The sequence below is a fragment of the Leuciscus leuciscus genome (genome assembly GCF_965113295.1).
Source record: "Leuciscus leuciscus genome assembly, chromosome: 16".
NCBI classification, from domain to species: Eukaryota; Metazoa; Chordata; class Actinopteri; order Cypriniformes; family Leuciscidae; genus Leuciscus; species Leuciscus leuciscus.
In genome coordinates this window covers 14103693-14118481 of record NC_138740.1, presented here as the reverse complement: position 1 = coordinate 14118481, position 14789 = coordinate 14103693, and the positions used below count along the sequence as shown (strand labels likewise).

The 14789-nt window shown below is 38.0% G+C and overlaps 1 protein-coding gene and 1 long non-coding RNA gene across 6 annotated transcripts in view; one reads left to right on the top strand and one right to left on the bottom strand.

Annotated features, from left to right (window-relative positions):
• Positions 1–14789, top strand: part of LOC309478043 — a 384226-nt gene that overhangs the window by 54681 nt on the left and 314756 nt on the right. The gene's annotated exons all lie outside the window — the stretch shown is intronic.
• sgcd (sarcoglycan, delta (dystrophin-associated glycoprotein)) overlaps positions 1–14789 on the bottom strand; it is a 276212-nt gene that overhangs the window by 38924 nt on the left and 222499 nt on the right. For all 5 annotated transcript variants that reach the window (XM_082141410.1, XM_082141411.1, XM_082141407.1 and 2 more), the window contains exons 3-4: positions 5288–5389; positions 1438–1525 (exon numbers count right to left, since the gene is read on the bottom strand). In XM_082141410.1, coding sequence (XP_081997536.1) covers positions 1438–1525; positions 5288–5389 — 190 coding nt within the window. The remainder of the gene's footprint in view (positions 1–1437; positions 1526–5287; positions 5390–14789) is intronic.

Sequence of the window (14789 nt, the reverse complement as noted above, 5' to 3'; positions counted from 1 at the left end):
GCAACTTTCTCCTTCTCGCTCATCTTTCCGTGATTTCTTGAAAAAGCACAATATTTAACTTTATGCATCCGTCATTGTCACCGCATGTTAATGAACTCTCGTGCGCAAAGAAAGTGTTAGGCTACGCACAACACCTTGATAAAACCAATAAGCTTGAAAACAGCCGTTGCATTTTACCTTGCAACATTGGTCAATCTCTCAGTTAGAGTAACAAATCTTTTTATTTTAAGCAATGAGGAATCTCAAACGATATCAAATGACATCATCCACATGTGCCAATCACCGAAGCTAGGCAGAAAAAGACTAAAGGAGCGCAACAATGAATCTCTGCACAAGTTTTATTTTTCATTATTCCATTCATTTTGTACTTTTATAAAACAAAAGATGCTTTTCAGTATTGTAGCTGATTATGAACCAAATAACTTTTTTTTACTAGCCCTACAAAAAATAAAATAAAATAGGACCAATGCAAGAGTGCATTCTGTTTACTGCTTAGTGCTTAAAACACTAAAGGAGGCAGTACTGTACCAAATACCTCAGGGAGACTGAGTGCCACTAGGTGAAACAAACTGTAATACTGTACATCAATATATGTTCAAAATAAACGGAAAAAAATTGCATTAGGGGTTTGTTGCTTTTTCCTGTTGTACCAAATTCGTATCGAACCGTGACCCCAAAACCGATCAACGTACCGAACCGTGACGTCTGTGTACCGTTACATCTCTAAAATATATACTACTGCAAACAAGCAGCAAGCAATTAAAATATCTGCCATTTGGCACATTCAATCTTGTAATTTACTTAATGACTTTTCTGACCAGCTAGTATACAATGCACATTAGAATTCAATGAATGAAACATATTCTTGTTCTTACACTTCCACTTAATTTAGTTTTGTATACAGTATTTCTAGCACCATAACTCAAGTGAAAGTCACTTAACTAGTCCATTTAAGGCTAAATTACTTTCATTAAAATATAGCCTTACTAGTACGCTATTAACCAGGACTTAATAGTACATGCATCCGTGCACATGCAATTACTGCGCTGTAATGAAGTCTCTAGTCACAGTTATAAAGGCTACATCATGAGAAGGATGAGACTATAACAATCTGGCTATCAAATAACCCTTTAACTCTTTCAAAATAGTAATTTAACCATCTGTCCCATAAAATCTAACATTATAGCTGCCTGGATTCATTTTCCTCCTGTGAGCGGATTGGCCCGTATAGTCGCCTCCTGAGTTCACTGAATATTTCATTTCATGCTATCTACCCTAATATAAACGCCCACAGAGATGGGGCGAGAAATCTTCATTCCGATTTATAGTCTGCGAAATCTTGGGGAAATCTACAAAGATCTTTGTAAGCACAAAGGGGGTTGCATGAGGGTTTTTAAACAATTCTTAGCTTAAGTGTGTTTGTATTTGTGTGCTTACCTGCAACGAGTTGAGATACTAATTGCTTCTTCTCGTTGAGGATGTTGACAGACACGTTCTTAGAAGACTGCAGGAACAATGGGCTTCCCTGACATTAAAAAGAAGAGTTAACAAATAATAAATAAATAAATCATAAATAAATAAATTCAACTTTTTTACTTGTAATGCAAAAAAAGAGAAAAATAAAAATGGTCTTCCACACTGTAAAAAGTGGTAACCTACAATTGTTATGTTAAAGGTGCAGTAAGCGATTTCTGAGAATCATTGTTGAACACTGTTGAGATTTCAAATCAACCCACACAAACACACCACTGCTCATTGCTCCGCCCCCCAAAAATTCCCAAACACGTAATGCAAGAGTAGATGTCTCTTTATCATGGCAGAAGCAAAGCAAAATAATGCTTCTTGAAAAATAAAGCGAAGATGACGCACTTACGACAAGGAACGTAATGTCTCTCAGCCGTCTCTCTTTCAACAGTCTTTCTTCAAATCTCCCTCTTGCTCACTCTCTCTCCTCCCCAATCATGAGTGGACACGCCCCCTGCTGCTGATTGGCTACAAGTTTGTCGTGGTGATTGGTCCGATCCACTTTCAACAGTGTTTATCAGAAATTGCTTACCGCACCTTTAAAGAGCTATTTCTACCTGAACTCTCTCTCTCTCTAATGAAAAAATCAGCCAGTGCAAAATACACACAATCAAGATACATTCTCCGAAAACAAGTCTTAATATTTTATGTAGTCATGCTAATCAGGTGAATGTGTCTGTTTAAATATTGTATCAGGAAAATAAGAGAACAATATTTGTTAAAAATTATTTTGCAGTGTTACACGTTCGCCTGTGAGTGCACAATATAAGCATTTGTGAAGTCTCTCCTCAGGCATTGTACTGTGCAAACACTTGGTAAAGATGTCTCTCTATGCTTAGGGGCTGATCAAACATTAACACAGCATGCATGTCTGGGTTGATTTAAATGTTGGGCAGATGGTCTCATCCAAGAATATATATTAATTATTATTTTATTTTTTTAAATGCAAGGCATTAATCTGCATACAGCTGAAAATAGTAACAAAAAATACAGATATCTGTCATAATCTTGAACAATATTTCAAGCTCCAGTTGACTCTTTAAATAAAGATACTGTGTTGCACATTAAAAGCCAGAGATACATCTTTAATTTAAATTACGCATTTTAGTTTTGCTCTGTAAAATGCTTTCTTTTCAGATGCGCTTCATTATTGTGGGAACATCTGCAAAAAATAGGTCAGAAGCAGAAAAAAAATAAAAATGTGTGAGGCTAATTAAGAGGAACACAAGCTATATTTTCTATGATATGCACATATCTTTCATTAAATTCCTTGTCATTGAGGACATTTAAATCAGGAAAATACATATTTACATGTTAAATTCAAAAGCTTTTTTTTTTTTTTTTTTTTTTTGGTTGTTGGCTTGACATTAACTTTTTTACTCACCAGCCACTGTGGCTAGTGGTTTTCCAAAGTCACTCAACATTTTCACTGTCCACAATTTTGGCAACGATACCATGGGGAAAAACTGCCATATAGATATTTTAATATAATCTCATAATTTGGCAGTAGGTATATTAGGCTGCTGTCACTTTAAGACCTGACATACGGACCCATTATACTGTTACACAACTGTTTACGTTCACATAAAAACATATGTTTCAACAGATATTTCAGTATCAATATGTATCGAAAAATCTATATTTTTGACAACACTACATTGCAATTATAGTTTATTATTTCAGATGCCTTTTTAAAAGACTACAATTGAAAAATTGATATATATATATATATATATATATACATATAATTCAACCCGCCAAACTGGCTAAAAGGAGTGACTGCATTACACGCCACTGCTGAAGTCCACACGCAGTTGGTGAGTGTTAAAGTCAAGCCCTGGTTATATATCAATTATAAAACTGTACTGTATACGTGATTGAACATCAAAAAGTATGAACATCAATATGTTACAAAAATCTGACGTATTACAGAAATGCAATGAGAAAAAACTAACAGGTGGTTATTAAAGAGGCGGGGTTAGAAAAAGCTGGAAGGATTTGTGACAACAGTCGAAAAGGAAAATTAAAGGCTGAGCAAGTTTTTAAAGAAGACATTTTTTTTGTGAATCGTGCAGAATACAAACTAAAATGTGCAATGACAAAGTAAACAAGGTCAATTCTGACATTAAAGTCTCAATGTAATAAAAATGTGAACCAGATTCATCATATGAGAGTTGTTTACACAGAGAAACATCAGGAATGCAACAGGTGTTCAATTATTCATACGCTGTGACCTTCTGAATAAAACATCTATAACATCTAAACATCTATAACATCTAACATCTGTACCATCTAACATACATCGAAAAAAACAAAAGGTTTGGAATATTACATTAGAAGGCATCATCACAAAGAGAGAGTGAAATAATGAAGAAATAGTAGTAAACGTTTAATTTGTATTTCAATGAATCTGATATAATTATGGTAAATTATTTGATATCCTTTATTTAAAAAATAAAAATTCCATAAAATTTTGTATGCTTCAGTATGTGGCAGTCAGTTAAACACTAGCGGATCAGTTGGTTTGTTGATGCATCCCCAGGTTGCTATGAACTAGAAGAGTGGCAACATCTGGTGAGTTACTGTGGTTACAGTTCTGTGCCTATGGCACTTTATGGGAATGTTCCTGCAATGCATCTTCTCCAACTTGCTTTGAATGAAAGCATCTGAAAATTACATATATATATATATATTCTTTTTTTTTTATTAATTTTTTATGAAAAATCTCGGGTTAATTCATGGCACTTTTCCGCATGCTATTTTAGTACCAAAACCTGCACAATATTCACAAACCATTCCCAATCCAAATGAATCTGCGCTGGTATAGTGCAATGCCTTGAGTTTTTAAATTAATATAAATTAAAATATTTAATCAATATTAATTTGTTTTATTTTGGCGCAATAATTTTGATGTAAATTAAAAAAGCAGTTAGTACTCACACTTTACACGGCACACTTATCCTACAAGCTGCCTAAATGTAAAATAACACTATTTGTTCACTGTAGAAATTAAATATAGGTTTGTCTTTGTCAACGCTGTATTTTATTCTATTAACATTAACGACACAGACAACAGCAGAAATATTAGGCTGCTGTCACTTTAAGACCGAATGCACGGACTGAATATACTGACACACATCCGGTTTCTTTCTCAACTGTTCACTTATGATATAAGAGAATACTTGTCGAGACGGGTATTTTGACATAATTTTGTGTGTATGTGTCCGTTAAAGTGCAAGTAAATGCGAAAGAGGAATCAATTTCATCCGTTGCACCTCTAATAATTAATGAACCCACTTATCATCATGATTGCTATCTTACCAGAGATGGAGAAAAATCCCACTCCAGTAAGTTAACGTGTCCCTGACCCCAAAAATGGCAAAAATGTTGGTATTCAAAAGCGCTTCCCTCCACGTTTTCTGCTTTGCGTCTTTTATTTTTACCATGCATGCATACCATAAGTCTTTTATTTCCTACTGCAGTGGATGGGAGTTTCCTCTCATCACCAGTCCCATCAGGCCATTGCTATTCACCTCACCTCATCTCCTCTGTCTGTTTCTTTCTATCACTCTGTCTTTCACTCTCTCTAGTCTCACTCGTGCTAGACAGATGAGATAACGCCAGCACCCTACACATTATCAAGCCATCCATCCACTGCAGCCTCACTGATATTATTACGCCCGGACATTGTGTGAGAGAGAGAATGTATGTCCTCCTTGCTATCGCGCAGACACCATGCTGACAGGCCCTGATGTGCACTTACTGGTCTGGACTGGATTTCTTTGGCATACAGCGGCTGAAGGAATTCCGAATCGCCCTCCAGTTTCAGGCCTCTTTCTGTGATACGCAGGTTACCCATGCCATCCTGTAGAAAGAGGTGGAGAGAAAGAGAGGAAAAGAAAGGGAGAGAGAAATACAACAGGTTAATGGCATGAATGAAAAAAAGATGTTATGCTAAAACATTTTTAGATTATGACATGGAAGTAATTTGGAAGAAATGTATATAATTAGAATTTGCCTCACTGCAATGAATGAATGAATCTTTGTCTTAAACAAATATATCTTAATCAGTATTTTTGTCCAGTAACAAACTGTAAACATTCGTTAAATAATATTTAAATGAAAAGCAAAATTACATTTTAAAAAGCTAAATTTAAAGCAAGACTTCTTTATAAATTAACATAAAATCTCTAAAACATTTTTACACTTATGCTTAAAAAAATGCCAATGAGGTAAAACAAAAAAGAATCAAATTAATTCAATGTAAATTTTCTGAAAACAAGTATTAATATTTGACATGATTTTGCTTCTCAATAAATTTACAGTGTCTTCTTTTATGGGTGTTTTCACTGGAAAATAAGAAAACAAAAACACTGTTTAACCCAGTGTTCGAATTGAGGGGGGGCTGGGGGGGTCCGGGACCCCCCATAAGCATCAAGGGACCCCCCATAAGGCCCAAAAAAATTACCTCGGGGGGTCCCCTGGTTTTTCATTAAAACTAAAATAATAGAAACATAATTTATTAGGTAATATATAAATATATTTTAATCAAAGTATTGCGCTGCCGCTCCCATTAGAAAGTAATTCAAATTAGATTTGCATCTGAAAAGACACTCAAGTGCGCCACACGCTGTTTTCTGAAGGAATTTACAGACTGTTGAATTTATAAACAGATACATTTTATTTATCGTGCCATTTATACGCCAAAAAATAGTTGTTGTTTTTTTAAACCCCTTGGGTAGGATTAGGGGTGTGGAGTATGTGCGTATTACACGCCATAAAGTGCTTATCATTTGCACGCAAAAACTATTTTTGGCGAATAAATGGTATGAGAAATAAATTTCGTGCTATAGATAAGCCCTTTCACGAGAGTCTGGCAGAGTGGATCCTCATTTTCACCTCACGATGACGGTAAGATAATATTTCTTTCTTTTATGATTGTTTGGTAATTTACTGATCTGAATAGAATTTCGGCATTAACTCTTGTCCGGGACACTTGCGTGTGTTTTTTAAGGGACAAGTGAAAGAGAATTGTACTTGCCCAACCGGACAAATGCCCTGATTAAAACAATTTTCAATATATAAAAAAATTAAATAAGAAATAACGTACTCTGTTACTAACGTATAACCTCAGTTCCCTGAGAGTAGGGAAAGAGTATAAAAATTTGGGAAAGAAATGCCCTTTATAAAGCTAAAACATTATTATGATAAGAGTGTTTTCCAACAGTGATGTAATGAAACATTGACAATTTAAGTTTGAAGGGAGTAAAGCCTCTATTTAGGCTGGAAATGTAATTTTGACAAAAGAAGAACTTTTATTTTAAATCAATCTTAATTTTAAATCAGCCTGCTTCAGTGTGATATTTATCATATTATCATGCTTAACACTGAGAATTTGAATAATTGTAATGTGATGATCAGATTTAGATATCATAATCAAATATTAGAATATCATAGGTTCGGGAGGTTGGCGGGTGGATTATTTATTTTTAACAGCAGATTCGGGGGACTCAAAGTGCACCAGATTAATGAATTTATCTTTAAAATGTACAAAATGTTCAAAAAGAGCTTTGACACAATTCGAACACTTTAACCTTCTTGTTTTTTTCCTACAATGATTTATATAATGTCAGTGAGACATCCCTCATATGTTTTTCGATGTTAAAGAATTAAAATAGACAATTATAGATTTATAAACAGTGGTTTTCAAACTGGGGTACAGAACCCTCATGTCACAACAAGTTTTAGGCAGTTTGCAGAAACTTTCAGTGAAAAAAAAGGGTGTAAGTAAATTAATAAATATATTTTCAAATAAAAAAATAATATATCTCCCCTTGTTTTTAGCAGTAAAAAAAACAAAAAACTAAAAAAACTAAAAACACCAAATCCAGATTGGTTTAGTCAAAAAATCTCCTCAACAGAAATCCCAGAAGAACGTCAAGTGATTCAAATCAAGTAATATAATAACAAATATTTCACTTTCCATTGACAAGGAAAACTTTAACAAAGCAAGCAGATTCAACAAACCTTCAGCACTTTTCATGAGCCATACGAAACTCCATAATTTCAATAGGAATCAATGAAAGAATTTGCCGCGTTGAGCAACAGAAAAGGTGTTTGGTTTTCTATTGATAATATTAAATAAAATTTGCCCAAATTTCATGAGAATTTATTTCATGAGAAATTAATGTGAAGAACATCAAGTGATTCCACTAATGTGAAATTAGTGTAGCCATATTTATTGTAGACATAGCACTTCCCTTAGGGTGTACTCACACTATAGGCATGGTTGCCTTGTACCGTGTGATTGTCCCCCTCCTCACTCCCCCGCTGGCCTGTACTCACATTGTCTTTGAGCATCCAATACATTTAAATGAATATCAGACAGCAGTGTGGATTAGACTAAAATGTCATGCTCCAACTGTATAAAAACCATGATATTGTTACAAAAATGTTAATCATTTACTTTGATTTTAAAAACGTTGACGGATAATTAAAAATGTTCCGTTAGTTTGTCAGGGAAAAAAAGGAAACCAAACAAGAAAGAACATATTTAAACCTAGCACATAAACTTGTATTTTACAACTATTATCTGTTGCAGAAAGGCCTATGCGGATTCACTCCTTCTCTCAGGGTATGCACATGAGAGAGAGAGTATCCATACTCTCTGCCAAATTACAAGAAAACGAATGTTTTTTTCATGCATAGCATAAACTGCTTTATATAAAAAGGAAAGATGTGTGATAGTTACTTCAATTATCAGTCACCCAATGCTGTAACATGCATTTGACGCATGGAGAGAAAGCAGGGGAGAGGTCATGTGGCTCACCTTACTGTGTGCGTAATATATATTTACACCATATAATAATATTTATAACAACTACGAAGAGCTGCATGTGCAAGTGATGGGCTTTCGGGTGTATTGAGCACTGCTTGCACATCGTATTTGCCGCTAGAACCGCCCACGATTTGACTGTTTTGTTTGTCTCTCATTGAAAATGAACTAGGGACTTGTGCTTTCCACATCCAATGTGAAACTGTGTTTATGTCGGACCAAGTGGAAGGTTCCTGCCAGCCCAACCTTAGGGCAGCCCGCCAGGAATTCTCCCAATTCTCCCGATGGCCACTCCGGGCCTGCACTAAGCATTAAATGCATGCAAATGTGTTTTGATACAAGGTCCCAATAGCTCAGCTTGCTATTTTAACATTACTCTTACAGTAAACATAGACTGTTTGCTTTGAAGTCTGAAGCCTTTGGTGAGGAATTTTTTGCCACTTCCTATCCCTCACATGCTCTTATCACCATATTTAATAACGTTCACATCAAAGGATCAAAGTGCCTGTCACAATTGTACCCTGCTTTGGTCTGCTGGCCATTTTCTTTGCACAACTGCCATTAACATGAGCAAATATGGGGAATAAGTTTTACTATGTCTGACTTCTGTAACAAACTCGAGTCATGCTGTTGCAATTTGCAGGTCTGTTTGGATTGAGAAGACACATTAGCTTGTGGATAGGAATCAAAGTCAGTGTGTGGAATCACAATGTTTACTATTTGGTACTTTAGTAGCCTATATAAAAGGGGAAGAAGAGAATCAAATCATGATAAAAAATAGACTCAAATTTCCAGAATTTTTGTCAACTAAAACTTAACTAACCAAAAAACAGGACAGGTTGACTAAATATGCCAAAAAAACTAAAAACATAATTTGATAAAGGACTAAAACCAACACATTTTTGACACATTTAACATTGCAATCATGCTAATTAGCAGCTTGTAACCAACTATCATGTTCCAAAACCAGATCCAAAAATCCCAAATGTATTTTTTTTTTTTTTTCAGTTGAAGAGATTTAGGGCAGGTTGAAAGTAAAACTTGGCTTTTGTGGTGATAGAATGCAAACTAATTAAAGATACAGGAGAATGGGAAGGAAGGAGAACGAGATTAGGCGCCATATGATAGTGAATATTTCCAGGTCTTTCTCTACATGAATCAAAGCAGAATCGAAGGAGTGGCGGATATGGGCAGAGGAAAGGCAAAGAATATGATGAATTATTCAGGCATGTTTGCAGCAGCTGACAGAAAGGCCGAAAACTCTCAGGTGTGTTTCCGCACGGTACCATGCGGGAATCAACAAACCTCCTTTGGCGTGCCGCAGTTTATGCAGCATCAAGGAGTAAATTGATTTCCACCACCAGTGTCACTGCACTGGCTGTTTGATATTTATTGTGGAAGAGAATGTGTGAGAGAGGAGACAAGAATTGCAAAGAGGGGTCGGGTGAAAAAACAATCTCCTTTATCTGATGCTGTGACATTGAGGGGAGGGACAGTTTAGAGTGCTTTAAAAAGAAAGAAAGAAGGGAGAAAGACACAGATCTTGCGAATAAGCTGTTGCGGAATTAGCAGAAAAATTACTTCTAGGTTCCAGACCTCCAAGTGTGATAATTTCCCCTTGGGCTGTGATGGGACACCCTTTCTAATAAAGTATTGTACTTTCGAAGGTGGACAGGGGTCATCATAGACATCATAGACACTGGTCTGCGGCTACACAGCCCCATTCGATTGTGAAACATTCCCCCCATAACCATAATTTTTGTGTGCTGTGTGACACAGTGGATCTTCTATTGGCTCGGACCGGATAGCCTTTGCTGCCCTTGCACATAGATGAGCTTGACAACACCCAGTCGCCGGTTTATAGTTTATCCCTCATCGGGCCACTGTTGGTAAATTCTCACCACTGCTGACCAGGAGCAACACATAAACCTTGCCATTTCAGAGATACTCTGACCCAGTTGCCTTGCCATTACAATTCGGCCCTTGTCAAAGTCAGATTTCTCCTGCATCCAACATGTTGATTATGATAATTGATTGTTTGCCTACCAATTAATCTACCAAGACATTTATATGTGGCCTTGTTAGAAGATGATCAATGATATTCGCTTCACCTGTGAATTTGACTCATCAGGCTATCAACATAATAAAATGATTTGGGATTAACCCTTTAATGCATAAATGTTTTGTCAATCATTATTACATATTCGGGTCTTAAACGACCCGGATCTATATCTAATCTCTAACTTCCGCAATAGTATAGAAGTCTCCTGATATTTTAGAAGTGACATATTATGCCCCTTTTCACAAGATGTAATGTAAATCCATGGTGTCCCCAGAATGTGTCTGTGAAATTTCAGCTCAAAATACCCCACAGATCATTTACATTTACATTTTACATTTATTCATTTAGCTGACGCTTTTATACAAAGCGACTTACAATTGCTATATATGTCAGAGGTCGCACGCCTCTGGAGCAACTAGGGGTTAAGTGTCTTGCTCAGGGACACATTGGTGTCTCACAGTGGATTCGAACCCGGGTCTCTCACACCAAAGGCATGTGTCTTATCCATTGCGCCACCACCACCATCATTTATTACAGCTTGTCAAATTTGCCCCTTTTTGGGTGTGATCAAAAACGAGCCATTTTTGTGTGTGTTTCCCCTATAAATGCAAATGAGTGCAGCCTTACGGAGAGACTCAGGAAGATGTTGCAACTTTTAGACTGCACCTGGACGTTTCTGAATGGTTAGTGGATACATTTATGTAGTTGTTGTGGAGTTACATTGATTCATCTCATCGACTTGCATGTACTGTCATGTTTAACTTTTACACAAGTTGACACACTTCCCTGAGGTCTTTATAAGACAGCTGTGATTGTTATTTTTATTTTGTATTTTTTTTTGTCAAATAGTGTTCTGTGCTCGTCTGTGCAGCCAATGACAGAACAGTTTGCATGCTTTGCTCAAACTTTTGCTATTGCGTTAGAACTGGTTGCAGTGTTGTCGCTTGCGAAAACCAAATGGCGGCGCCGTGTTTGGAAACTTGCAGATTAAGGGGCGGTAATATTATAATAAGATCCCCTTCCTACGTCAGAAGGGGAGCGAAATCTGATTGGCTTATTTTTTGACATGCTTGCAGAGAAAGTCTTACCAAAACAAAGTTACTGGGTTGAAAAGTAACTTTTCAAGTTTTCGGGGTTGGTAGATGCACAGGGGGGACAGTCTAAAACAGACATTCTTAAATGTTTTTGTTATATTGTTAATAATGATTAGACTGAGGAATAGTAAGAAGGTTGATGTCTAACTTTAAAAAAGTGAATGAGTATCCTTCCCCTCATTTGAGTTTGTGACTATGAGTTTGAGTTTGTCACCTCGGAGATGCGCTCTCCTACATAATCTCTTGATTATGTATTCATTATTATTAAAAGGAAATGAAAAAAAAAAAAAAAAAAAAAAAATCTGAGCAAGGATAAAACTGGCTTTATATGTGCATCTCAATGCCAAAAAAGCACAGAAAGTATGCAAGGCTGTACAACTCAAGCACATCTGCACACTGCACAGGATAGCAATTTTGAAACAGTAGAAGGTAAAGGTTTAGCTCTTGAATCTTAATTAGCTAACATGACTGGATGGTCTAGGAAGATTACCAAGCAATGTCAGTGCAAGCTAATTCATATTTATGAGCCCAGTCTTCACCATATAGTGACATTACAACCCAACCGTCTTCATTCCCCACAATTTAAAAGTCATTCTGTTGCCAAGGTTGTAAAGCCATGAATAGGGTAGCTTCCTCCACCAAAGCTATCTGATTTATATCTAAATGATAGCTTCCATTACCAAAGCTATCTCAACATATCTCATTTGTGAACATGTACACAAACTAGGGCTGCACAATTTGCGATTTTTCAGATAAAAAAAATTTGATTGCGCTTTAAAATGCAATCTTACTGCCACTCTGTGACGGCACTCACTCCATCCATCCATCCATCCATCCATCCATCCATCCATCCATCCATCCATCCATCCATCCATCCATCCATCCATCCATCCATCCATCCATCCATCCATCCATCCATCCATCCATCCATCCATCCATCCATCCATCCATCCATCCATCCCTTCATTTTCTTGTTCCAGAATCTGTTTCACACAGATATACATTACAATAGGGAAGAAAATACTATTGCAATTTCAATTTCATGCTGACTTTAAAGACTCTTCCAAAAATCTCTTCCAACATTCAGGTTGTGAGCAATGAGAATGAATGAATAACTATATTGCATGTTCAGACTACATGATATCAGCCCAATTTTGGCACGATCCGTTTGATGTAGTGATTTGTAAACGATTATGGGGGTCGGGACGAAAGAATCTATTCATGGATTTCATCCGGTCCCTTTCCACAGGTGTATTAATCAAGCACAATGCAGTCTGCATTCATAATCTAGGTGCTTGATTTTATACACCTGTGGAAAGGGACCGGATGAAACCCATGAATAGTTTCATCTCGTAGCCATAGTGTGTCATAGTGGAAGACAACCGACGCCGCTTCTACTACGCTTCACAGTGTCACAACAAAAATACTAGCATTTTTTTTTCTTTTTTTCAGACCAATAGAAGCACAGAAGCTCTTCCGTACACAGCTTTCAAACATGGCGGAGTGAAAGACTGATGATATTGGTGCTGCTAGGTGGAATTATGCAATGGAGGAAAGGTTTTTGGAACTATGGCAATAATACTCCAGACCTTATGAAATATCACAAAAGAGTGAAACAAGGTAAATGCTGACGAAAAATAGCAGAGGTGCTTCAGCAACCCGGTGAGTACTGTTATTGACCGTTCGCAAAGACCCACCCCTTTAGTTACTGTTCCTATGCCCGAAAAGCCATGCTGCTCTCATGACACACCATGTTCTCAGGCATGAAAAATACATTGCAGAGCAAAGAGGATACTAACAACACACTGACAGACAGGACAGAGCAGATAAATACCGTTTTGTGATACTTTAATGTGTTGTGACAGATCGCTGTAGAGACTCAGTTAAAGCTGCTCGTGAACCGGTCAACTCATCTGAGTAAAATAGCACATGTATCCAGTCCGTGGAGTGGAATGGCGCAGCAAGCGATGACACCAAGCAGGTCCTACTTACTGGCCACTGGGAGTGAGTACACGAGAGGACACTGGCTCTACACGGAGACTGTAGAATCTCGCGAATGTATTAGGTGTCGCCCAGCCTGCAGCTCTTCAGATGTCTGTTAGCGAGGCACCATGCACTAGCGCCTAGGAGGAAGCAACACTCCGAGTGGAATGTGCCTTCAGCCCTAGGGGGCATGGCCGGCCCTGTAAGCCATGACAATAGCATCCACTATCCAGTGAGACAACCTCTGCTTGGAGAGAGCCTTTCCCTTCAGCTTCCCACCGAAACAAACAAAGAGCTGTTCTGAGGTCCTGAAACACCGCGTTCTGTCTACCTAAGCACGAAGGGCGCGTACTGGACAGAGTAGTGCCAAGGCTGGGTCTGCCTCCTTCAAGGGCAGCGTTTGCAGGTTCACCACCTGATCCCTGAAGGGAGTGGTGGGAACCTTGGGCACAAATTCCAGGCATGCTTCATCAACCGAAAATGCCTGCAGGTCCCCTACCCTCTTGATGGAGTGCAATGGCTCGAAGGGAGCTCTCTGCAGTACAGATAGTACCACTAAAAGGTCCAAAGAGGGCATATGTGAAGGATTTAACCTCCTCGCCCCTCTAAGGAACCTGATGACCAGGTCATCCTCCCCAAGGAGGTCATTGAGTCTCGATCTAAGTATTGCAATGGCCATGTTCCCGCATTGAGAACATGACTCATCCACGAGTGCTGCCTGAGCGTGATTAAAGCGATGCCCATGCAGCTATTTTAGAAAAAAGAAAGCTCTCTTTAGCAGTGCTGAAGTGCCCAGGGGAGAACACGAGCCGTGTGCAAAGTCACTGCACAGACAAGCAGCAGGACCGTGAACCCGCTGAAACGTGCTGTCACACCAACACCGACTGAAGAGAGATGCTCGTTGCTCTTGATGAAGGTGAAGAGAAGCACATAAACACTTCGGCTCCCGAGCAGAAACATGATGCGAGATTGCACTCGCGGTTCCTTTTATACCCACGCGGTGGGGCGAAGTTTGCAATGCAAATTCCGCAGACCCATGGTATCCCATGGACCCATGGTATGGATACCATTGGCTCGTTTTCTAATAGCTCGATGGTGATAGGGCTCTCTAGCGAAACCCCCATTTCGTCAGTCACTGACTTAACTCGTAGTGACTGACTGAAAGGGAACACAGTTTTTCAAGTTCAAATCCACCGAGTTTAATCTATTAACTCTCCTGACAGCTTTGTCGGACAAAAATGGCAGATTCGGTGGATGGCGGATTATGATTGGTCAGATCGCCTGTCAAACA